Source organism: Chiloscyllium punctatum, chromosome 45 (assembly GCF_047496795.1).
Source record: "Chiloscyllium punctatum isolate Juve2018m chromosome 45, sChiPun1.3, whole genome shotgun sequence".
Lineage (NCBI taxonomy): Eukaryota > Metazoa > Chordata > Chondrichthyes > Orectolobiformes > Hemiscylliidae > Chiloscyllium > Chiloscyllium punctatum.
In genome coordinates, this window is record NC_092783.1 from 20,301,392 (window position 1) to 20,327,808 (window position 26,417).

Genomic DNA, 26,417 nt, shown 5'->3' on the forward strand with positions numbered 1-26,417 from the left:
GATCTGGAGCTACAGGGTGTGACCCCCGAACAAGAGTCTTTTCTCAATACCCCCTTATCAGAGCAAGAGGTGCAAGAGGCTGTGAAGCTGCTTCAGAGTGGAAAGGCACCCAGTCCTGATGGACTTCCCAGTGAATTCTATAAGGAATTTATAAGCACATTGTCAGACCTGATGCTCAACATGTTCAATGATTCCTATAGTCATGATCAACCCCGCCATCTCTGAGAGAGGCCAATACTTCACTTATTATTAAAATAGGGAAGGTCCCGGAGGACTGTGCTTCTTATAGGTCCATGTCACTCTTAAATGTGGACTTTAAAATCCTCTCTAACTCTCTTGCATTAAGGCTGGAGACTGTGTTACCTTCTATTGTTAAAGAGGACCAAATGGGCTTCATAAAGGACCACAGATCCTCTGGTATTGTTAGGAGGCTGCTTAATGTAGCCTCAATTCAAGTGTGTCAACAACAGTCAATACAGGGATTGTGATTTCTCTAGATACAGAGAAAGCATTTCGACCGAGTTGAGTGGCCATGCCCTTTTTATACTTTAGAGCAGTTTGGCTTGGGCGAAGTCTTTACAAGATGGGTCAAGGTTCTATACAGTGACCCTCTCGCTGTGGACATCACCAATGGGGTACGATCAAGCAATTTTAACATTTTTGGGGCAGCTGGGAACATCAAGGGAAGTCACTCAATTAAGAAGACCCCTTTCACTATTGCTTTTTACATTGGGGATTGAACCATTGGCGGAGGCATTCGTAGGGATCCCACTATATCGGCTCCAGAAGTGGGGTCAAAATTACATAAGATTTCATTGTACACGGACAATGTCCCCTTTTTTTTGTCAAATCTAGCAGTTTTGGTGCCTCGCCTGACAGAATCTATCAGCTCGTTTGGCACCTTTTCGAGGTACAAGATTAATTTTGCTAAATCAGAGGCTATGCCTATGGGTGGCCTTACAAAGGTGCTAGGTCTTGAGAGTGAATTTCAATTCCCATTTAAGTGATCACGGTGGGGTTTATGTGTTTGGGCATATTCATCACTCCAGTCCTCGATCAGTTGTTTAAAGTTAATCTTGTTCAATTATTTGACAAAATCAAACAAGACCTTCAAAGATGAGAGGCGCTTCCGGTCTCATGGTTAGGTCGGATGGTTCTTATTAAGATGAATATTCTCCCCATTTGTTGTACCCTATACGGATGCTCCCCCTGATTTTTGTTCAGGAGACTAAACGGCTGGTTCAGCTCTTTTATTTGGCATCGTAAGTGGCCCCTTATTAAATTAGCCAAACTGCAATTGCCTCACAGATTGGGGGGGGGAATGGACCTTCTAGACATTAAAAACTACCAACTAAGCTCGCTTTTATCTTTCTTGAGTGATTGGGATTGTGGGGACCCTTTTTCAACATGGTTTGATATTGAAACCTCTCAGACAAAGTGCCCCCTTACTAGTTTGCTGTTTTTGGACAAAATGAGGACAGTTAAGGAATATTGCCATAACCCAGGAATTATCAATACTGTTAAAACATGGAGAGCAATTCGGCAGAGGAAAGGCAATATTGGCAAAACATCTTTTCTTACACCTATAGTGGATATGCCAGGTTTTCAACGGAGGAGGATAGATTCAGGATTCAAACATTGGGCAGTTAGGGGTATGTCTTGATTTATTTGAGGGAGACACAAAGATGTCTTTTGATCAGTTAGCATGGCAATACGAAATACTATCTAGCAGGGACCTCTTCCATTTTTGTAAGTTAGGGATTTTATTCAAAAAAAGACTATACTTTTAACTGATCCCTACAAATCTGACATAGAGAGGAGGGTGCTCAGTGCAAAGAGTACACTTTCTGTCAGCACTTTATGTCATCAACTGGGGGGTTCCCCTCAGAGGAGTTCGATTGACTCTGCAGGGTGTGGGGGAGAGAGCTACGCATTGAGGTCTCCTCAGAGGCATGGGAAGATATTTGGGAAAACACAAGAAAGATATCAATTTGCAATAGTACCCACGCTTTACAGTTGAAGATTCTCCACAGGGTCCACTTGGTTCCGGATTGTTTGTCAAAATTAAAACCAGGGGTATCTTCAACATGTCCCAAGTGCAAGGTCTGTACGGGCACGCTTACCCATTGTCTCTGGTCCTGTGGTGGCTTCAAACATACTGGAGCGCTATGGCAGGTGCAATGGAGAGAATTTTGGGTGTAAGGGTGGAGAAGGACCCAATCGCTCCTCTTCTTGGCCTGCCCAGTATGTTCCCTTTCGATGCGCATAAGAAAAAAACCTCTCAACATCCTCAGTTTCTGTGCAAGAAAGAATATCTTGTTAGGTTGGGTGTCTGAAAATCCCCCAGGCCTATCGGGTTGGCGTAAGATTGTTATGGAGCATATCCCCTTGGATTTTCTCACAAGTATGGTACATACAAAATTATGAGGGGCATGGATAGGGTAAATAGGCAAAGTCTTTTCCCTGGGGTCGGGGAGTCCAGAACTAGAGAACATAGGTTTAGGTTAACAGGGGAAAGATATTAAAGAAATCTAAGGGGCAACGTTTTCACGCAGAGGGTGGTATGTGTATGGAATAAGCTGCCAGGGGAAGTGGTACAATTGCAACATTTAAGAGGCATTTGGATGGGTATATGAATAGGAAGGGTTTGGAGAGATATGGGCCAGGTGCTGGCAGGTGGGATTAGATTGGCATGGACGGGTTAGACCGAAGGGTCTGTTTCCATGCTGTACATTTCTATGACGACAAAACTGAGAATTTTTATAAGACATGGCAGCCCTTTTTGGAATACCTGGACACAAATTTGTCTGCCACACTAATAAGACCTTTTATATAGCCATAACGATTGTGCTTTATGAGTACAATTTCCAGAGGGGGGGGGAACCTGCGAACGTATGTGAAAATTAATGCTCCCAATATTTGAGAGTTAGTGTTTTGTTGTGCTGAGTTGTATTATTATTATTTATTAGTTTATTGTTAGTTATTTTTTATTTAGATAAGTAGTTAATTGGCATATTTTAAAATGTTTTTATTTATATTTATACATTTGTACATGAGGGCGGTTTGGGTTTGAAAATTTTTTTTGGTGTTCTTTCTTTTTGTTGTTATGAATTATCTTATTTTCTATTTGTTATAATATGAAAAAAAATCTTTTTTTTAACAGAAGTATCTATTTTTGAAAAAAATCTAGCTCAGCCTTGAATATACTGAATGACCCAGCCTCTATAACCCTCTGTGGCAAAGAATTGCACACATACACTATCCTCAGAGAGGAAATTCCTCCTCGTCTCTGTTTTAAATGGGCAACCCCTCCTTCTGAGAATGTGCTGTCTGCTCCTAGATTCTCCCACAAGAGGGGAATAACCTTTTCCATCTACCCTGTCTAGCCTCCTAAGAATCTTATACATTTCAGTAAAATCTCTTCTCATCTTTGAAATTCGAATGGGTACAGACCCAACATTCTCAACTTTCCTCATAAAAAACTCCCTCCATACTTGGAATCATCTGAATTAACCTACAATGCCAGTACATCTTTCTTGGATTCAGGGCCCAAAACTGTTCAGTTTTCTCGGTGTCGTTTAACCAGTGCCTTGTATGTGCTTAGCAAGATTTCCCTAACTTTATACTCCATTGTCTTTGATATAAAAGTCTGTTTGGCCATTTGCCTTCCCTATTCGCTACTAAACTTGGATGCCAGCTTTTCGTTTTTCATGCATATATATCAGGACTCACAAATCCTTATGTCTGCAACTTTTATTATTTAAACAATATTCAGCTCCTCTATTCTTCATGCCAAAGCGCATGACCTCACATTTCCCCACATTGTATTCCATCTGCCAAGAATTTGCTCATTCACTTAACCTGCCTGTGTGCCTTTGCAGAATCTTTGTGGCATTCCTCACCACCTGCCTTTCTCACCTACATTTGTGACCTCTACAAACTTAGCTGTAGAACACTCACTTTCCTCAACCAAGTCATTAATAGATCCTGTAAATAATTTTGACCCCAGCACTGATCCAGTGGCACACCACTATTTAGAGGTGAAAATGTCCCCTTTATTCCAACTCTCTTTCTTCTATTAGTTAGTTAATGCTCCATCTATGCTAATGTGCTACCCCCAATACCATTGGCTCTTAGCATATTATTAAATAGCAACACCTTATTGGAGGCCTTTTCAAAATCTAACTATATTATATTCACTGGTTTCTCTTTATCTATCCAGCTTGTTACCTCCTCAAGGAATTCAATGTATTCATCAAGCATGACCTCCCCTTCTGATTGCTTGATCATATTATGTATTTCTGAATGATCTTTATAATGGACTCATTTTCCCAAAGACAGAAGTGGAGTGAATTCTGTAACGTGAGGCCTGTTGATGGAGTCTGCAGAGTGAATCATGATGATTTCCCAGGGTTTCTATATGAAGGCCATCCTTTTTATCTTCAAGCACAGCCAATCTGTGAAGACCAGTGCCTCCACAAGCTGTCTCAAACCCTCCGACACATACTGGTCCCAGTTACATGTACAGGAATGTGTACTGTTAATCGTCTCTCCGTAAGCACTTTACCATCAAATAGTTTCACAGAGATTTTTGAGAAGTCAATACAAAAGAGAAGACAATGACTCTTTATTGAGCCAGTCTGTGAAATATTAAAGAATATTAAGACAATAGAAATACACTTGGGATAGCTAGCCATTTGCATTTGATAAACTGTGTGAGGACTCCATTGACAGGCTCCTGCTTGTTCTGTATCAGGTGGAGTTTCCACATTGGATAAGACAGCAAATTTCTCATAGAGTCATACAGCACAGAAATAGACCCTTCGGTCCGACTTGTCTGTGCTGACCAGTCATCCTAATATGAACTGGTCCCACTTAACAGCATTTCGCCCATATCTCACTTAAAAGCTTCCTATTCATGTACCTGTCCAGATGCCTTTTAAATGTGGTCATCGTACCAGCCTCCACCACTTCCTCTGGACAGCTTGGTCCATACACGCACCACCCTCTGCATGAAAATGTTCCCCGTCAGGTCCTTTCTAGATTTTTCCCCCTCACTGTAAACCTATGCCCTCTAGATTAGATTCCCTACAGTGTGGAAACAGGCCATTCGGCCCAACAAGTCCACACTGACCCTCCGAAGTGCAACCCACCCAGACCCATTCCCCAACATTCACCCCTGACTAATGACCCTAACACTACGGGCAATTTAGCCTGGCCTGCACATCTTTGGACTGTGGGAGGAAACCAGAGCATCCGGAGGAAACCCACGCAGGCACGGGGAGAATGTGCAAAGTCCACACAGACAGTTGCCCAAGGCGGGAATTGTACCCAGTTCCCTGGCACTGTGAGGCAGCAGTGCTAACCACTGAGCCACCGTGCCACCCCTAGCTTTGGACTCCCTCACCCTAAGAAAAAGACTTTAGCTATTCAGGCTATCTGTGCCCCTCGTGATTTTATAAACTGCTATAAAGTCATCCCTCAGCCTCCAAGGAAAATAGCTCCAGCCTATCCAGCCTCTCCCAATAACTCAATCCCTCCAGTCTTCATAACATCCTTGTAAGTCTTTTCTGAACCCTCAAGTTTAACAACATCCTTCCTATAGAAGGGTGATCAGAATTGTACACAGTATTCTAAAAGTAAGCCTAACCAATGTCCTGTACAATCACAATATTACATTCTAATTCCTATACTCAACGTTATGTCCAATGGAGACAAGCCTGCCAAGCGCCTTCTTCACCACTCTGTCTACCTGTGACTCCACTTTCAAGTAACTATGTACCTGCACCCCAAGGTCGATTTGTTTCTACTGAAAAGTTGTTTTGTTGAAACTGTGCAGCTCCAGTCAGGCCACAAAGTTTCAGCAAACCCCAATTACATCATCACAAATGTAAGATCTCCCACAAACCAGTGCAACTAGCAACGGGCTAGAACAGGTTTGATCCTTATTTCATTCCATTAAAGAAGGTGACAATGATAGATCTAGTTGACAGCCCACACTGTTGACATCACTCTGCATCACAATTACTGCATAGCTCAGTTGGCTGGACAGTTGCTTTGTGATACAAGGTGACATCATACAGCAGGGGTTCAGTCCCCAAATTTGGTTGAGGTCACTCTCTCAACCTTTCCCCCTTCCTGAGGTGTGGGCACTGTCAGGTTAAACTCTGCTGAGAGAGTGAAACTACAGCAACTTTATTCCTTTGAAATATTTAAGAAGTTTGTTAATAGGTTTAGAAACTGAAAATAGGTTTAGCCCCAAAACCAAGTATATTTAATGGGTGTGCCCAGTCCTCTGTTTGTTAGTAGCTCTGCTGTAAAGATTTTTCCAGTACAGCACTACACAGGAATAGCAGTTCAAGACCCTTAAATGGGACTTGAACACATAACTGTCCAACTCAGAGGTGACAATGTTATCAGTGAGTCAAGACTCACATGTGGTATCACAGGCCTAGCAGCCTTTCAGTATCCTATGCTGATTGTTAGCCACACTTTTGTCCAACTGTTGTTCTCTCTCTTTGAGCCCTATCTCCCCCATCATTTCCTCCTTATCGCCCCCCACACCATATAAAAAAAATCTTCAGAGCTGCCATCAGTTTCAAAGAGGGGTCACTGGACTCGAAACATTAACTCTGATTTCTCTCCATAGAAATTGGAGAGATGCTGCCAGGCCTTCTGTGATTTTCCAACAACTTCTGTTTTTATAGTCCCCATAAATAGATATTCATTCTCCTGTTATCCACTCCATTGTCTGTCCAACTCTCTCCCTCTATCCCCACCTATCATTTACTCCTTACCCCCTCACTCCACCCTATTTTCTGCATAAAACCCAACTTTTTTCTTAGCTACCATCAGCTCTGGAGATGGATCACTGGACCCGAAACGTTGATTCTGCTTTCTCTCCACAGATGCTGCCAGATCTGCTGAGGTTTTCCAGCAATTTCTGTTTCTGATTTCCAGCATCCACAGTACTTTCGGTGTTCCCCACATGTAGTATACTGTGTAAGAGTAGACATGTTTCATGCATTGTTTGATAAAATCTATAAACAATACCTGTAGTAATTCAAATGAAATCGTGTGTAGATATACAAACATGCAGTATGTTTCCTTTTACCAGTATGTAGATATCGGGGGCAAGAGACCACGTTTCCACTTTTTATGTCATTGACGGGAATCGGGTAAACCAGATCCAAAACGAAAAAAATCAAGGAATATTAAACAAAAGTGAGTTTTTTTCTGAAAAACACGTAGGACACAGGTTGAAATTAGGAGATTTCTCTGATTGTGCTAATTCAGAAAGTATCTTCAAATTACACCATTCTCTTTAGTGTACAGGCATAATTAAGCCTATTTTCCAACTCTTTCCATCCAAAAGGTGTTAACTTTACTCAGAAACTGGTCATAACTGAATGGTATTAAAAAGTGTTGTATAGTTTTCTTCAAGTAATTTTCACCCTTCACCTGACCATATCAAATTTACCACTTCCAGTGTTTTTATTAACTCATTCCTGGGGTATGGATGCCACTGGCTGGGCTGGCATTTATTTCCTGTCCCTAGTTGCCCTTGAGAAGTGGTGGTGAGGTGCCTTCTTGAGCTTCTGTCGTCCACGTGCTCCAGGTTCACCCACAATGCCCTTAAGGAAGGGAATTCTATGATTTTGATCCAGTGATAGTGATGGAATGGCGATATATTTCCAAGCCAGGATGATGAGGGAATTTGGTGGTGTTTCCATATATCTGCTGCCCTTATCCTTCCGGGTGGAAGTGGTTGTGGGTTTAGAACATAGAACAGTACAGCACAGAACAGGCCCTTCAGCCCACAATGTTGTGCTGACCACTGATCCTCATGCATGTACCCTCAAATTTCTGTGACCATATGCATGTCCAGCAGTCTCTTAAATGTCCCCAGTGACCTCGCTTCCATAACTGCTGCTGGCAACGCATTCCATGCTCTCTCAACTCTCTGTGTAAAGAACCCGCCCCTGACATCCCCTCTATACTTTCCTCCAACTAGTTTAAAACTATGACCCCTCATAGTTTGGAAAGTGCTTTCTAAGGATCTTTGGTGAATTTCTGCAGTGCATTTGTAGATAGTACACACAGATAGTACTGAGTGTCGGTGGTGGAGGAAGTGGATGTTTGTGGATGTGGAGCCAATCAAGCGGGCTGCATTGTCCTGGATAGTGTCAAGCTTCTTGCAAGCTGTTGGAGCTGCAATCCAGACAAGTGGGGAGTAGCCCATCACACTCCTGACATGTACCGCATAGATGGTGAACAGGCTCTGGGGAGTCAGGTGGTGAGTTACTTACCACAGTGTTCCTAGCCTCTGACCTGTTTTTGTAGCCACTGTATTTAATAGGTGAGTCCAGCTGCGATTCTCATCAGTGATAACTCTCAGATTGTTGATAGTGAGGGATTCAGTGATGGTAACACTGCTGAATGTCAAAGGGTGGTTGTTAGATCTCTTATTGAAGATGGCCATTGCCTGACATTTGTGTGATGTGAATGTTACTTGCGATTTCTCACCCCAAGTCTGGATATTGTCCAGATCTTGTTGCATTTGAACATGGACTGCTTCAGTATCTGAGGAGGTGTGAATGATGCTGAACATTGTGCAATCACTGGCGAACATCCCCACATCTGACCTTATGATGGAGGGAAGGTCATTGATGAAGAGCTGAAGATGTTTGGGCCAAGGATACTATCCTGATGATCTCCTGCAGAGATAAACTACAACCATCTTCCACTGTGCCAAGTATGACTCCAACCAGCAGAGAGTTTGCCCCATAATACCCATTGATTCCAGTTTGTCTAAGGGTCTTTGATGCCACATTCGGTCAAAAATGGCCTTGATATTAAGGGCAGTCACTTGCACCTCACCTCTGGAATTCAACTCTTCTGTTCATTTTTAGACCAGCTATTTGGTCTGTATTATAACTGACCAAACCCGATGAAGGGCTCATGCCTGAAATGTTGACTCTCCTGCTCCTCGGAAGCTGCCTGACCAGCTGTGCTTTTCCAGCACCACACTCTTCGACTCTGATCTCCAGTATCTGCAGTCCTCACTTTCTCCAAATCTGTTATCAATCAAATGTGATTAACTTATACTTGCTACAATAGATTGAACCATATTGTATGTCTATGTCATATTCTGACTGCAATCCGAGACTTTACATTTGTTATCACTTTCAATCCCCAGAGTGTGCCACTTCACATTTCAACCCCTCAGTGTATGCTAGTTTCTATCTGAAACTCTGGGACTGTATTGAATTAGAGAAGAGCAATCTCAGGCTAGATTCCCACTCATGGTCACTACCTGGAGAGCCCTACAATGCATAGCAGCTAGTGATCCTTTTCAATAGCTACCTCACAACCACTTGGTGTCTGAAAGTGGAATCCATGATGTATAAGGTCAATTCTCCTGCTCCTTAGATGCTGCCTGATCAGCTGTGCTTTTCCAGCATCACACTTTGGACAATGAACAACATACAGATTAGTTGGTGCAGGTGTAATTGTAGGTGTTTTTGAATCTTCCTGGGCATGGTGGAACAGTTCACGGGGAGTGGTGAGGTGAAAGTTGAGGAAGCTCTGATTTCATCTCAAATCTTATTACTCAAATAAATTACTTTAAAAGGCATTTGGATGGGTATATGAGTAGGAAGGGTTTGGAGGGATGTGGGCCAGGTGCTGACAGGTGGGACTAGATTGTGTTGGGATATTTGGTCAGCACGGACGGGTTGGACCGAAGGGTCTGTTTCTGTGCTGTACATCTCTATGGCTGTATGACTTCCAGTGTATCTGATGGACATCTGCTGGCCTTCAGTTGTGGTCTTGGAGGACAGTCCACCAACTCTGCCTGGCCTATACCTGTCTGGGCTGGCTGACGGACAGCAGCAAGGACATCAGTGCAGGAATACTATTAAGGTGCGAGGCAGTAAAACATGACTAATTCCGTGCAGGCGGGGTAAGTGCTTCCACAATTAGCCTGATGAATTGGAGTACTGATGACTAGATTGCTGTGATACCCTTGACCACTGGTACTTAGATCCAGGACACCACTCAGCCCTTTGTTAGAAGCTGTTTGCACTGCAATGGCTTATGTGAGTCTGCAATATGTGGGCTTGTGTATGTTTGCCTGCAGGGGGTAACCAGTGATTCCATATTGGGAAAGGATGGACATCTAGATCTGATGAAAGCACTGGGCCAGTGCTTTGGTGGGGCTTTGGTGCGGACTCCACTGTGCTGTTTGGTATCAGCCTGAGGCTTAGTGTGAGGTGCAGCCTCTACAATGACCTGACCCATCAAAGCCACCATCTGAGTTCTTTCCATCTGAATGTGGCCTTGCACTATCCTTTGGCTTGCCCTCGCTCTGACACAGTTGCTCACCACATGCAGGATCCCTCTATCCCAGCCTCTGAAATTGTGTCCCCTCGGGGCTGCCGGCTGCTATTGAAGGATGGAGTGACTCTGTTATTCTCCTCGGACTGGGTGCACGGGTATCTGAAATGCTGAAAAGGGCAGTAGTAGGTGTTCCCACTACCTGCAGCTGAGGAGAGAGAAGTAGTTATTGAATGGGGGAGAAGTAAAAAGGCAGGCGGCTATACACAGTCTCTCCTCGTCGATCTTCCTGTACCACAGCAGCTGCTCCAGCCTCACATGAAGCACTTTTCCCTGATGGCCAGCACTGTCTCCTCCATGGGAGGTAAAGCACAAAGGTCCGATTTCTTGATGCTACCTTGTGTCAGATGTCACGTTCTCCACTAAGAAGGAGAGAACTGAGTCAGCAAGTACCTGGGGTGATGTAGCTATCCGAGTTGAAGAGCTGAGTTATGGGTGTGAGCCTGACAACATTGCCAAGACTGAGGTGAAGCGAATGAATGTTAGGAGTCAGTAATGATTGTCAGAGCTTAATGGTTGACATGTGTTGAAGGACTGGTGAACTAGGCAGTGGTTGAATGTTGCAGTTGCTTATACATTCTCTTTAAAGTTCAGATCATAGAATCCTTCCAGTGCAGAATGAGGCTGTTCAGCCCATTGAATCTGCACCAGCCCTCTGAAGAGTGTCCCACCCAACACCATCACTGTAACCCCACACTTCTCATGGCTAATCTACCTGGCCTACACATCCCTGGACACTACAGACAGTTTAGCATGGTCAATCTGATTGGCAGTAGGGGTGGCACAGTGGCTCAGTGGTTAACACTGCTGCCTCACAGTGCCAGGAGCCCAGGTTCAATTCCAGCTTCAGGTGACTGTGTGGGGTTTGCACATTCTCCCTGTGTGCGTGGGTTTACTCCGGGTGCTCTGGTTTCTTGCCACAGTCACAAGAATGTGCAAGTTAGGTGGATTGGCCATGCTAAATTGCCTATAGTGTTAGGTGCATTATTAAGAGGGAAATGGGTCTGGGTGGGTTACTCTTCTGAGGGTCGGTGTGGAACTGTTGGGCCTGTTTCCACACTGTAGGGAATCTAATCTAATCTACCTAAACTGCACATCCCTGCACACTGCAGACAGTTTAGCATGGCAAATCTATCTAAGCTGCACATCTTTAGAATTCCTAACCTGCATGTCATGCACCATTTTTTTAAAAATTATTCACAGGATGAGATCATCACTGGCCAGGCCTGCATTCATAACTTGTGCCAAATTGTAAAACTCTTTCCTGCATCTTCATCACTGTCCTTGGTTCAACACCCCTGACACCAGCTTCTGCAGTTACTTATTTCCACTGCCTCTCCTGCATATATCCCAGGATTGTCCCAGTGGACCTCTCTCCTCCTGTCCAGTTCCTGAGCAATGCCTTGTCAGAAATTCTTGGCAATTGCTTGCCCCCAACTTCAACCGTTCCTCAAAGTATTGCAAAAACAGAATCGGTTTTCAAAACATTCTTGCAGCCACAGTGAATCTCCCTTCTTAAGAGGTGCAGTCTGGGAGATTCAAGATGGCGGCAGTCTGAACAAGTTTGCTGTGTTGGGCTCTGCGCCATATCCCAGGCATGGTGGGCTCCAACCACTGAGAAAATCACCTCTAAGGAAAGTCTGTAGTTTAAAATAAGTAGAATATCTAGAGCCCCTTTAAATCAGGACTTAGAAGATGTGGAGCTGATATGAAGACCTCGAAGGGGAAAGGGTCCAGGGAGTGCAGCAAGCAGGGCACACCCGTGGCTGTTACCTCAACACCTGTGGTGGCACCCTTGAGTTCAATGGAGCAGCAGCAGTTACTAATAGAGTTTACAAAACTCCGTGAAAAGATCGAGGGAGTGCTGGCACCAATCACTGTCACGCTGGCAAAGCACGAGCCGGAGATCCGGGCTTTGGATCAGCGCATGGAAGCAGTGGAACAGAGGACCGCAGCCTCGGAGAGCTCCGAGGGGCGGGTCTGAACCTTGGAAGGCCAGGTTCGGGCCCTGCAGGAACAAGCTCGAAAATTGAGGTTGGAGAAAAAAAAATCTATCGATCTTGGGCTTACCTGAATGTGAAGAAGGTGAAAACCTCACTGATTTCCTCAAAGAATGGCTTCTGGAGTTTCTGGGCCTGGAGATCGGGTCAGGCTGGGTGAGTGTGGAATGGGCCTACCGAATCACAGTGCGCAGGTCTGGGCTGGCCCAGCGCACCCGCCCCATCGTAGTGCGACTCCAGCATTATAAGGAAAAGCACTTAATAATAGAAACAGCCAGAAGACTGGGAAAGGATCCACAGGCTTTGGCTTATAAAGGCTTGAAAATAATGTTTCTTCATGACTTTTCTGAGACTATAATTAAGAAAAGGAAGGCCTGTGATGGTGTAAAGAAAAAAACTGAGAGATTTAAACATTTAACACTCTCTGAGGTACCCAGCAGTGCTACATTTCAGTTTTGGGGGAGCTGTCTACAACTTCAATTCGGTGGAAAAAGTAAAAGAATGTTTGGACTCGCTGAAATTATAGATTTTGGTCAAGAAGGAAGGAAAAAAAAGAGGCATATGGACAATAGCATAATATAACTTTTTTTCTGTATCTTCTTTCTCTTTGGTTTTTTTCCTTTTGGGGTTTTGGGTTTTATAGGCTTGATGTTGCTCAGGTGTAAAATCCGGTGTGTTTTATATTATACCTATGTTGAGGTTATTAGTTATTCTATTGTTCTGTTTTGCTGGGTGAAGGGTGGTTACTCCTTTGATATGAAGATGTGTGGGGCTGAGGTGAGGAGGGGGAAGGGTTGGCGTCCATTGTTAACTGGTAGGAGTGTAAATAATATGGTTTTTTTCTTGCTTGGGTTGGGGGCACAGCTTTAATTGAAAGGCGCGAGGATGGTTACGAGGTCACGAGTGAATGTCCCTATGGGCAAGGAGCTGGGGGATCTCTGGAAATGTGTGCTTTTTGTGTTTATTTGTTTATGTTTGGGGTAGAGATTAGTTTTTTCAGTTTTAGTAGTTGTGATAGTGCTTGTAGGAATAGTCTTCAGATTTGATAAAGTCTGTTTTTTCTCCACTTGAATGGGCTTCTTCCTCTCGGGTCTTGTGGGCTATAGTGTGCGCTCATGGCTAGTGATCTGTCCAGGAGGTGCACCTGGAACATAATGGGGACCCATTCCACCATTAAAACGAAAAAAGTGTTCTCAACTCTTAACAAGGAAAGGGTCGACATTGTGCTAGTGCAAGAGACACATTTGACCGATAGGGACCATCTGAAGTTACAGCAGGGGGATACGATAGTTTATTATTTTCCTCCAAAAGCAGAGGGGTGGCCATACTGGTACGAAAGAACCTCCCATTTTGGGTGACAGATCGAATCAAGAATGCATATAGACGGTTCATCATTCTCAAGGTGCTAATACACAGAGAAGAGTATGGCATCCTGAATGTTTACTATTCCCCGGCGCACCCTTTCAAATTTTTAGTTGATGCAGTCTCTAAGTTAATGGCTCTTGGGGTGCGCTGTATGGTTATAGGAGGAGACTTTAATTATCTCATGGACCCTGGGGTAGACAGGATGCCCAGAGGGTTGTCAGGTGTACCTTGGTAGTCTAGACAATTCGCAGACTTGTATGAGGAGTTGGGGTTAGTGGATGTGTGGAGGTGTGTCCACCCGAATGGGAGGGACTTTACCTTCTACTCCAACCTGCACAAGTGCCACACAAGAATTGATATGTTCTTTGTTCTGTTGGTTTGTTTGGACTTGGTGTTAGACCATAAAACGTAGGAGCGGAAGTAAGGCCATTCGGCCCATCGAATCCACTCCGCCATTCAATCATGGCTGATGGGCATTTCAACTCCACTTACCCGCATTCTCCCCGTAGCCCTTAATTCCTTGTGACATCAAGAATTTATCAATTTCTGCCTTGAAGACATTTAGCCTGCAGAATTGGGAGCATAACTATTTTGGACCATGTGGCACTGTATTTAGATGTAAAGACCAAAGGTTATGGAGTGGGCACATGGCACTGGCGCATGGATCGTTTCTATTGAATGATGACAACTTTGTTCAGTTTATCACAAGGGAGTTCAGGGCTTTTTGGGGCATCTATCAGAGTACAGCCAGCAATCCATCTGTGCTCTGGGAGACCCACCAAAACGTTCTTAAGGGGTATGATTATTTCATACTCAGCAACAAGAAGGAGACAGAGTGGGAAGCAGCAGCAGATGCTTGAGGTCTGGCTGAAGGCAGTCAAATTGGCATATTACACCAGACCATTCGTGGTCAAACTACAACAGGTCATGGCTCTCCAGGCTGCTCTGGACTCAGTGCTCACACAAGCAGCGAAGAGAGGGATTTCCTTTGCAAAGCAAAGGCTGTTTGAATAGGGGGTAAGCCAGGTAGATACCTGACTTACCTGGCTAGGAAGTAAAATACTTCACAGTCCATCGTATCTATCAGGGAGAGAACTGGCAATGTCATTCCTGAACTGAGGAAAAGCAATGCCAGATTCCAGGAGTTTTATACAGAGTTATACCGGACGGAGGGATATGGGGATGGAAATGCAAGAATGAAATCCTTTTTGGAAAACGTGGACCTCCCTGGTATAAATGCAGATCAGGCCTCCCTTTTAAATGCACCTCTGACAGTACAGGAGGTGCAAGAGGCGGTAAGGCAGCTCCAAAGTGGCAAGGCAGATTCCCAAGTGAGTTTTACAAGGAGTTCAGACACATGTTGGCTGGAGATGTATAGTCACTCACCTAATCCAGACTGTCTTCTGCCCTCTCTTAGGGAGGTTAATATCTCCCTTATCTTAAAGAAAAGGAAAGACCCTGAGGATTGTGCATCATATAGACCCATCTCGTTGTTGAATGTGGAGTTTAAAATTCTATCAAAGATGTTGGCTCTGAGACTGGAGAAAGTGTTATCCGTTATTAAAAAGGAGAACCAGATGGGTTTTATCAAGGGCTGCGGGTGTTGAATATAGTGCAAACATGTTAACAGAGAGCGATTCTGGATCCGGTGGTATCCCTGGATGCAGAAAAGGCTTTTGATCAGGTGGAATGGTCGTATCTCTTTGCTGTTCTAGATGGTTTTGGTCTGGGAGGGGCCTTCGCCAAGTAGGTGGCAGTGTTATATAAAGACCCGAAGGCAGTGGTTATTACGAATGGGGTCAAATCGAGCAATGGTGATATGGAAAGGGGCAGCCAACAGGGATGTCCCTTGTCGCCGCGACTGTTCAGCTTGGGACTTGAGACACTGGTGGAGTCTATTCGAAAGGACCCTGAAATAATAGCACCAGAAGTGGGAGTTGGGGAACACAAAATCACTCTCTATGCAGACAATGTCCTTTTTGTTTTTAGCTAACCCCAAAAAATCCATACCCTGGTTAATACAAAAAACTAAACTATTCGGTAGCTTTAGGGATACAAGATAAATTTTGCAAAATCAGAAGTCATGCCCGTGGAGGAATGGAATTTTCCTTTTGGCAGTCACAGGTTTCTCTATCTGGGAATTTTTATTATCCCTCGCTTCCAGCAGCTGTATGGAGCTAACTTCTTGCAGCTGTTTGAGAGGATAAAGCAGGACTTGCAGCGATGGGAGGGACTGCCCATATCATGGCTTGACCATATATTTTGATTAAAATGGACATTCTCCCTCAGCTGCTATATCCTATGAGGGTGCTCCTGCTATTACTACCTAAACAGGTGCAGCGGAGGTTTACGGAGGGCTTGGATCATTTATTTGGTGCTGTAAGCGTCCCTTCATTAAATTTACCAAGTTGCAGATTCCACAGGAAATGGGGTGGGGAGTGGGGGGTAGATCTCCTGGATCTGAAGTTATATCAAATAGGCGCTGTGTTGCCATATGTAGGTGCATGGGTGGACAATGATGTGGAGGCCTCACAGGCAAAGTGCCCCCTCATAAATGTACTGTTCATGGATAAGATGAGGTCAGTGGTTGAACTCTGTGAAAGTCCGATTATCATAAATATGGTAAAAGCATTGGAGGATGATGCAGCAGGGTGAGGGCAATCTGTTTAAGATTTTGCTGGTTAGCCCATTAGTGGAAGCCCCAGGATTCAAGCCAGGGTCAATGGACTCTGGCTTCAGAGCTTGGGACGGTAAAGGAATCTTCTGTCTGGGAGATCTAGTTGAGGGGGAGGTCTTAATATCTTTTAGCCAATTAGGTCAGAAATACAGAATCTGGATTAGTGGTGCTGGAAGAGCACAGCAGTTCAGGCAGCATCCAAGTAGCTTCGAAATCGACGTTTCGGGCAAAAGCCCTTCATCAGGAATAAAGGCAGTGAATAGGGACCTTATGTGACATTTCCAAGTTAGGGATTATAAACAGAAGAAAACCACACTCTTGACTCAGCCCGACAAGTCGGATATAGAATGGAGAGTGCTCCGATGTGGGGGCGCTCTCTCAGTTAGTACCATACACCATCTGCAGAGAGGGAGTGCCTTGGGGGATATGGAGAGACTCCATGAGATTTGAAATCAGGAGTTAGGGGAAGAAATCTTATCAGAAACGTGGGAGGGTATCTGGGGGAATGTAAATAAGATTTCAAAAGCTATAGGGTGCAAGCGATGCAATTGAAAATCCTTCACAGGGCCCATATGGCATCAGAGAGATAGGCAAAGTTTAAGAAAGGATCCTCCCCAAAATGTCCCAAATGTAAAAACAGTATTGGCACCCTTACACATTGTTTCTGGTCCTGTTACAAGATCCACAGATACTTGGGGGACCATAGTGAATGAGCTGGAGAGGATTCTGGGAGGGGAAGTTAAGTTGGATCCGGTGTCCCTCCTCTTGGGACTACCAAATCGTCCCTCTCTGGATGAGCATGGGAGCAGGTTGTTTTATATCCTGACAGACTGTGCAAGGAAGAATATCCTAAAGCCTCCAGGTCTTGCAGGATGGCATAGGCTTGTGATGGAGCACGTCCCTCAGGATTACCTGTCAAGTATGGTGCACCACGGAACAGAGCAATTCTATAGGACAATTCTAAATTATATATGATTTGGAGATGCCGGTGTTGGACTGGGGTGTACAAAGTTAAAAAGCACACAACACCAGGTTATAGTCCAACAGGTTTAATTGGAAGCACTAGCTTTCGGAGCGACGCTCCTTCAAAAGGTGATAGTGACTATCACCTGATGAAGGAGCATCGCTCTGAAAGCTAGTGTGCTTCCAATTAAACCTGTTGGACTATAACCTGGTGTTGTGTGATTTTTAACTAAATTATATAGACATGGATCTGTTGGCGATACTGATTAGGGCCTTTATATAGCCACGAGGGTTGTACATGGCAGTCCAGGGATCCCGGTGGGCAGGGGAGGCCTAGTAAATACAGGTATAATTACTGTTGCTCCCCTGGACAGGAGCCATGGATGGAGGTGTGGTGAGTGGAGTAATGTAACACAATATAGGACAATGTAGTGTAATTTAATTTTTGTGGATTGTAATTTAAGTGAGTGTTATCTCATTTAATTTGAGTCTGTGCTAATTTGGTTTAAGTAAATATGAGTCGACTTTATCCTAGAGAATAGTAGGGAGTTTATTGTTAAGGTTACTGTAATATCATAATAATAAATATCATTTCTACTCTCTGTACTTTTATAATTTTGTTTTCTTTCTGGTTTATGTTTTTGTAAAAGAAAAGGGAAACATTTTTTCAATAAATATCCACATTAAAAAAGACGTGCAGTCTGCCTATCAGCAGTGGTAGGTGTTACTGAGTTCCCTGGAAGATCAACGCTGAGCGCAATATTTATTTTATGGACTGCTGACTGCACTAAGTTAACATGCATTGCCTGAATTGCAATGAACAGACACAGGTTCATTAAGTACTCTACTACAGTCTCCACTGTAGTTTTGAGGGTGGTCTAATTAACCTTCACACATTTTCTAGCATTGGTCATGGGACAATAGAAATGTAGAATCCCTACATGCGGAAGCAGGCCATTCAGCCCAACGAGTCCATACTGCCCCTTCAAAAAGCATCCCACCCGGTCCCACCCCATCCACATACACCCACATTTTTCCATGGCTTGTCCACTAACTTGCACATCCCTAGACACTTTGGGCAATTTCCCATGGCCAATCCATCTAACCTGCACATCTTTGGACTGTGGAAGGAAACCAGAGTGCCCAGAGGAAACCCACACAAACACAGGAAGAATGTGCAAACTCCACACAGAGGGTCGCCCAAGGGTGGAATTGAACTCGGGTCCCTGGAGCTGCGAGGCAGCAGTGCCAGCCATTGAGCCACCGTGCAGCCAAATGTGGATCCAATGTGGATGATGAACCCCGATGCTTTCTCGTTTCCAACTCTTAGGAGATTGATGCCAACAGAAGCACTCCCTCGGTCCCAGGCTATATATTATTACAGCAAAAACTAGCAATGATCATTATGACAGTGCAAACCTGGCTATTTGTGAGGGGCCATTCAATGTCCTTTCATATCAGAGGCTGTGATAAACCAGACTGATGTGTTATTGTGGGATTTCTTTATTAGCCTTTGAGGCAGATTAATAATCCAGAATGACCGCTAATGGTTAATATTTGAGTAGGAACTGTTAACTATTCACATTATATTGGGCTCTGATAATGTGTGTTAATGGGCATGATATATTTTTGGACATTGACAGCCTTTGTATATCAGTAATGGTTCTTAGTGCAGAGCTTGGAGAGAAAATCATGAGGGTCATAGATAAGGGTCTACTCCCCCAGGGAGGGGGAGTTCAAAACTAAGAGGCATCATGTGAATGAACAGCCAGTGGAAGTGATGGATGCAGGTACAATTACAGCATTTAAAAGATATTTGGATAAGTTCTTGAATGGGAAAGGTTTGGAGGGATATGGGCTAAACACTAGCAGTGTGGGACTAGTTTAGTTTGAGAACATGGTCAGCATAGACTAGTTGGACCGAAGGGTCTACTTCCATGCTGTATGACTCTGAGTTATGTTTCTTGTAGATTCGATTACTTACAGTGTGGAAACAGGCCCTTTGGCCCAACAAGTCCACACCGCCCCGCCGAAGCGCAACCCACCCATACCCCTACATCTACCCCTTACCTAACATTACGGGCAATTTAGCATGGCCAATTTACCTGACCTGCACATCTTTGGACTGAGGGAGGAAACCGGAGCACCCGGAGGAAACCCACGCAGACACGGGGAGAACGTGCAAACTCCACACAGTCAGTCACCTGAGGTGGGAATTGAACCCGGGTCTCTGGCGCTGTGAGGCAGCAGTGCTAACCACCATGCCACCCAGTATTTAATTAATTTTTAGTGAAGCAGAAATAGTTGGAAATTTACACCAGTGATGATCACATTTATAAAGCAGTAACACAGTTAATGCTTTTTGCTGTAGATGTTCCTCACACCAAATATGTTTCTGTTTTATATTTTTCCTTTTAGTTGTTTACCTGAATTATGAATCCCTTAAATTATTTGCATGGCTGTGCCATCCTGAGCCAGGATGGTGAATTTTTACTGAACCTGTTGGATCTCAGAAAGTGTTACAGTCATTCCTTCTGCTGCTCAGTAGGTAGCTCACTGTCTGAAGCCCAAGAAGATCCAGCTTTGTTCTCCAATGGTGTTAGATGATCTCTGCTAAAATAGTGGAAATTCCAGAACTGACCTCAGTGTCCCAGTAAATAAATGACATGCATTTATATAGCGCCTTTCACCACCTCAGATAATCTCAAAGTTCTTTGCAGCCATCAAAGTACATTTAATTGTTACTGGCTGGAAGGTGAAGAAGCTTTAACTCTGAACAGAGCAAGGTCCTATGTGTAGGGGGTTAGTGACCTCAGCAGCAACGTGGTCATAGCAACTAATGTAAGTGAAGATTTACATACAGCAATATCCCACAGTCTGGGGATGTCTGAAGTATTCTTCAACCAATTAAGCCCTTTTACAATGTTGTAACTGTTAGAATTTGGGAAACATGGCAGACAATAACTGCACAACAAGGAATCTAATCACTTATTTTTGTCACTTGTTTTAGTCACATTGCTTAGGGCACTAGAGAGGACAAAACACCTCCTCTTCCCCAAAATTGGGCCATAATATCTCTCATATCCGCATCAAAAGTTCAACATTTGATCTGATAGAGAGCACCTCCAGCAGTGGAGCATTCCCTCAACGCTACACAGGAGCCTAAGCTGGAATCTTACATTCAAGCCTCTGAATTGGGATTATATCCACAGCTCAGAGTGAGAGGGGCAGACTGAGAGCTCAGAGAGGGGTTAATCAGAGATCAGGGGGAGTCCCACTGCTCAGTGCATGTTCCTGAGGACAGCTTCACTCGGAATCTGCAGTGGGCTTCACTCTGAGATCTTTGAGAAGGACCTATCTCTGATGTGGAAGACTCTGAAGTGAGCATTTTACCCAATGAGCTTCAGTGCTGAATGTCAAAATGGCACCTCCTCAGCAAGGGTCACAATGGAGGACAATGTAATCTCACAACCTGTGGATACTGAAAGTAACAGAATGTTAGCCCTGAGCTAAAGATGACTAATTTTAAAAGGCAGACAATGATTCAGGATGCTTGTAGAATCCCAAATTTGACTTCACCCATCATCCACAGTGATGTTTCACCTTTCCTCAACTCAGTCTTTAGCTACTGTGACACCAGAGAGTAAAACGATTCCCACTTGGCACCTGGTGACCTTCTCAGTCTGAGAGGTCAAGACAAAGAAGTTTCATCCCAAAACTGGGTATTGTAGCAGAAAGTGAAGGAAGAGAGGGCAGGACCAGACTGCCAGAAACTTGCTCTCAAAGTCCCATTCCCAATCTCGGAATTATCCCTGAGAACCATTCATTAGCCTTATCACAACATGAGTCAGCAACTTTAGAAGAGGGTGAGGGAGAAGACCAGCAAATCCAATCGCTAACATTTCATGGAATCCTAGAGTACAGAGGAGGTCTTTCAGCTCATCAAAGCTACCCTGCCAAAAACGTACCCATGCCTACCCCAGTCCCACTTGCCTGCGCCAAGCACATGGCCATGAATGTTATGACACTTCAAGTGCTCCTCCAAGTTTTTTATAAAGGTTGTGAAGTTTCCTGCCTCAACTACCCTCCCAGGTCGTGCATTCCAGACCCCCCCCCACCTCCCTCTGGGTAAAAAAAAATCCTTTCCTCCAAACCCCTCTAAGTGAACTGCCTTCCAGTGTGCCCCCTCATTCTTGACCTTTCTACTAAGGGGAAATTTCTAATCATCCTGTCACTGTCCCTCATAATCGTATGCACCTCAATCAGGCTGCCCTTCACCTTCTCTGCTCCAAAGAAAACAGCCCAAGCCTATCCAGCCTCTCTTCATTGCTGAAATGCTCCATCCCAGGGAACATCTTGGGAAAAGCCCTCTGCACCCCCTCCAGTGCAGTCACCTCCTTCCTATCCTCACATCATTTCCTATGACCTCCTTACATAAAACACCCTGTTAATTACATTCAACAACAGTTTAATATTGCTAAGAGTTGAACATTCTTCTTAAATTAATTTTTAAGGTGTGGGAATTATTATTACCTGTCCTTAATTGTCGTTAATTGGTGATCTGTGTCATGACTCAGTCTATGGCTGGGAGTTAAGATTATGGGGGTTTGGAGTCACATTTCAGCCGCTCAGGGTATAATGAGGTTTTCTTTCTTAAAGGCCCTTAATCATCCCGTTGCAATTTTACACAACCTGACAGTTTATCAAAGCTATAAGAACAGCCTTTTAAAAAAAAATGCAAATTCTTCCACAGACCTGAACTCTCAGTCATTGATTATTAGCTCAATCACCAAGACACGAGCCACCAACCACTACAACAACCATCCAAAATACAGCTGTAACTGCACAGTTCTTGCAATAAAACTTGCCAACGAGTTAGCAGCTTATTCCCCTTTGCTGTAAATTGTGTAGTCATTCGGAACTCCTGCATTTGTCCTGGTCAGTGGTAAATGGGAAATGTCCACAGCGTGTCAATCTTTTCAGCAATTGTCTGTCATTCATTAAAATGCTTCCTTTCGTTCCAGGCCCTGGGAATGAGAACGCTCTCTGGTGAGCCTTCAGTTGCTGTTTCAGGATCAAGTGACCCTCCTCAACACTTCCCTTTGATGGCGCTCTTCATGGAGACATAAGATTACAATTTGGGATCTCACACAGCGCAGCAGAAGAAAGACAGTCTCTTCTTCCAAACCTGTTCCCAGTTAAAGAGGAGACCCAGTCCCTAGAGTTGAAGAGGAGTCCCAAAACTCAATAGGGGGGTTCAGTCATAAAGAGGAGGGCCATAGCCCAGAGCGAGGGGGGGGGGGGGAGAGCTCAGAGTGAGGGGGGGAGACAGAGCTCAGAGTGGGGGGGGAGAGTCAGACTGAGAGGTTAGAGTGAGGGGGGGAGACAGATCTCAGAGTGGGGGGGGAGACAGAGCTCAGAGTGAGGGGGGGAGACAGAGCTCAGAGTGGGGGGGGGAGACAGAGCTCAGAGTGAGGGGGGGAGAGAGATAGAGCTCAGAGTGAGGGGGGGAGACAGAGCTCAGAGTGGGGGGGGGAGAGTCAGACTGAGAGGTTAGAGTGAGGGGGGGAGACAGAGCTCAGAGTGGGGGGGGGAGACAGAGCTCAGAGTGAGGGGGGGAGACAGAGCTCAGAGTGGGGGGGGAGAGAGATAGAGCTCAGAGTGAGGGGGGGAGAGAGATAGAGCTCAGAGTGAGGGGGGGAGACAGAGCTCAGAGTGGGGGGGGGACAGTCAGACTGAGAGGTTAGAGTGAGGGGGGGAGACAGAGCTCAGAGTGAGGGGGGGAGACAGAGCTCAGAGTGAGGGGGGGAGAGAGATAGAGCTCAGAGTGAGGGGGGGAGAGTCAGACTGAGAGTTCAGAGTGGGGGGGGAGACAGAGCTCAGAGTGAGGGGGGGAGAGAGATAGAGCTCAGAGTGAGGGGGGGAGACAGAGCTCAGAGTGAGGGGGGGAGAGTCAGACTGAGAGTTCAGAGTGGGGGGGGAGACAGAGCTCAGAGTTAGGGGCAGGGAGGGTCAGAGTGAGGGGGAGGAGACAGAGCTCAGAGTTAGGGGGGCAGGGAGGTCAGACTGAGAGCTCAGGGAGGTAGGGAGGAGACAGAGCCCAGATTTGGGGGGGGGGGGGGGGGGGGAGGAGACAGAGCTCAGGGAGCGGGGAGCTGACAGAGCCCACAATTGGAGGGGAGGAGACTGCGAGCTCAGTGAGGAAGTAGGAGACAGAGCTCGGTTGGGGGGGGGGGGGGGGGAAGCAGACTGAGAGCTCAGAGTGAGGGGGGGAGAAGACAGAGACCTCAGAGTGAGGGGAGGAAACTGAGACCTCAGAGTGGGGGCTGAGAGGGTCAGAGTGAGGGAGTTGCTCAGGTAGTGGGATCACTCAGAGGCCAAGAGGAGTCCCACTACTCAGTGCATGATCCTGAGGAGAGCTTCACTTGGAATCTGCAGTGGGCTTTGCTCTGTGATCTTTGAGAAGGGTCTATCTCTGATGTGGGGGATCAGAGGGTCTGTTCCCGTGCAGAATGACTCCATGACCAGTGCAGCAGGGGAAAAGGGCAGCCCCTGTCTGATACCCCTCTTGGGGACAGTGCAGTCCAACCAGCCAAGAATCCAGTCAATGCATTGAGCTCTGCCAGTGCTGGGCTTTACCCTGTACCAGTCGCTGCAGAATCCAAGATGAACAGTAATTATCCCAGGTCTCTGATGGACAGGAGATCAGTGGTGGCTCCCAACTGCATGCAATTGGCAATGCCTTTACCCCCTGAGCCATCCACACACCAGCATTTACCCCGCAGAGACAGTTTAACACATGTCCCCTTCCTGGTCTATCCAAGTAACCTGGAGTCGGCCTATTATGACACTTATGGCAGTATGTTTCCCTACATGCCCTTCCACGGCCACTTTGGGGTCTATGACTGTCCCTTTGAGCCTGCCTTCATCCAGAAGAGAAACGAGAGGGAGAGGCAGAGGGTGAAGTGTGTGAATGAAGGCTACGCGAGACTGCGAGACCACCTGCCAGGACCCCTGTCAGAGAAACGCCTGAGCAAAGTGGAGACCTTGCGAGCAGCTATCAGGTACATTAAGTACCTGCAGGACTTACTGAGCCAGAGTGCAGGCAGGTCCCCCCCTGGAACACAGGAGAACCAGCCCAGCAGCAGTGAGGGAGCCCAGCAGGACTGCAACAGTGACGGCGAATCCAAAACTTCCTCCCCTTACTGTGAGTCCGGGTCCAGCTCTGACAGGAGCTGATGCAAAAACTGTACAGCACCAGCACCAACACTATTCCCAGTGACTGCCTGAGCAAGCAACTCCTTCCATTTCCATCTCTGTCACACTGCACACCACACCTCCTTCTGTGAAGACAAAGTGACCCTGGAGCTGTGACCCCTGGCGTCTATTGAGATGGACTGGCAGCCTTTTGGCAAACTTGGATCAGGAAAGGACAATAATGCTGCAGAGAATCGCTGCAGAAATCTTCCAGATTGGAATCCAGGCTGAGTCAGTCAGGATCCGAACCAGGCAACTGGGCTACGCAAGATCCAGACTGGGAAAAACAGGATCCGGATTAGGAAACTGGAATAAACAAATACAAATTGGAAAACTGGAATAAATGGAATCCAGACTGGAATTCACAGAATAAAGACTTGGAAATTGTGGGATGAGCAGAATGGGATATGTGGCACATGGGATTAACAGGTTCCAGATGATGGAGCTGTGGGATTATGACACTGAACATGAACAAACTCTGGATGAACAGTGGTTCAGGACAGGATGTGGTGGCTGTGTATGAAGGGGCAATATGTTAATAGCCTTTCACAACAAAGACCCCTGGCAGGATTTTAACTCCTGTCCCTATTCTGCAGGTTCACTGAGCCAAGGTCAGAGGGACATGACTGCTCTAGACTCTTGAAGTTCCTATTAACCTGTTGGAAAAAAAGAACACTAGCAAGGTCAATATGAAGAGTCTAGATGCGATTCAGCATGGGGAGCAGGCTTGGGGGAAACATGACAATTGGATTGAATTCCCTTCTGATCTCTGTGGGTGGGTGTGGGAGCATTTTGGAAAACAACATACCACTGTTTGAAAGATGTCTGAGAGTATTCTAGTTGATGATAGCCTTTCCTGTGTGTTGGGAATGCAAACAGAGGTTCAAAAGCCAGAGACCATCAATATTTCAAGGTAGATGCATCACCCAAAACAGCTTGTGATGCAATCTGTCATATCAGGGCATGTTGTGTAGGTGGAGACAGACAGCAAGAGTTCACATCATTTAGATGAATCTGTCTAAACGTTAGATTTTATCACTAGGTGATGGCACCTGGGCAAAGTGGTATAGGGTTCGGCTCCCATTCTGTGCTCAGTTACCTGTTTATTGTGACCAGTCCCTAGAAACACAGGAGTCAGTCAGCATCGAGGATTCTACAGACAGTTACCACAATGGGACTACAGTCTATCTCCACTGAGCTCATAGAGACTGCTCTTGACACAGGAAATATTCAACACACTACATATGTTGGTATCACTGAAATTAGGATGAAAATTCTTTGATGGCTAGAGTCATACTTAAGATATTCACTGCTTTGTTTTGTTTGACCTGACAATTTATTTAAGTGTGATGGCACCTTCCAAACCCATGACCACTAGAAGGACAAGGGCAGCAGATACAAGGGGACGCACCCAGCATCAGTAAATTTCCTCCAGCCCACTCACCATCCTGACTTGGAACTGTCACTCGGTCAAACTCCTGGACCTCTCTTCCTAACAGCACTGTGAGTGTCCCTACACCCCAAGAACTGCCGTGGTTCACAAAAGGGAATTCAGCATCACCTTCTCAAAGGCAATTAATGCTGGCCCAGCCAACCATGTTTACATCCCTTGAATGAATAACAAAAGTACCTCTACCTAAATGGTATTCAATAACCATACCTCCACCTCTCCCTCAGGAAGATAATTCTGAATATTCACCAATGTGCATTATGGCTGTTCTGCCTTAACATCAGTTTCCTGTCTACTCCATGTCCTT

At 45.3% G+C, this 26,417-nt stretch overlaps 1 protein-coding gene and 1 long non-coding RNA gene across 2 annotated transcripts in view; one reads left to right on the forward strand and one right to left on the reverse strand.

Annotated features, from left to right (window-relative positions):
- The window catches only part of LOC140467207 (uncharacterized), a 50,710-nt gene that overhangs the window by 8,480 nt on the left and 15,813 nt on the right, over nucleotides 1–26,417 (reverse strand). The window contains exon 4 of the long non-coding RNA XR_011955359.1: nucleotides 2,124–2,297. This is a non-coding gene — a long non-coding RNA (uncharacterized lncRNA). The remainder of the gene's footprint in view (nucleotides 1–2,123; nucleotides 2,298–26,417) is intronic.
- LOC140467206 (achaete-scute homolog 5-like) lies at nucleotides 23,738–25,710 on the forward strand. Its single transcript, XM_072563417.1, has one exon. It carries the CDS (start codon nucleotides 24,070–24,072, stop codon nucleotides 24,640–24,642), a length of 573 nt encoding a protein of 190 aa, XP_072419518.1. The 5' UTR covers nucleotides 23,738–24,069; the 3' UTR covers nucleotides 24,643–25,710.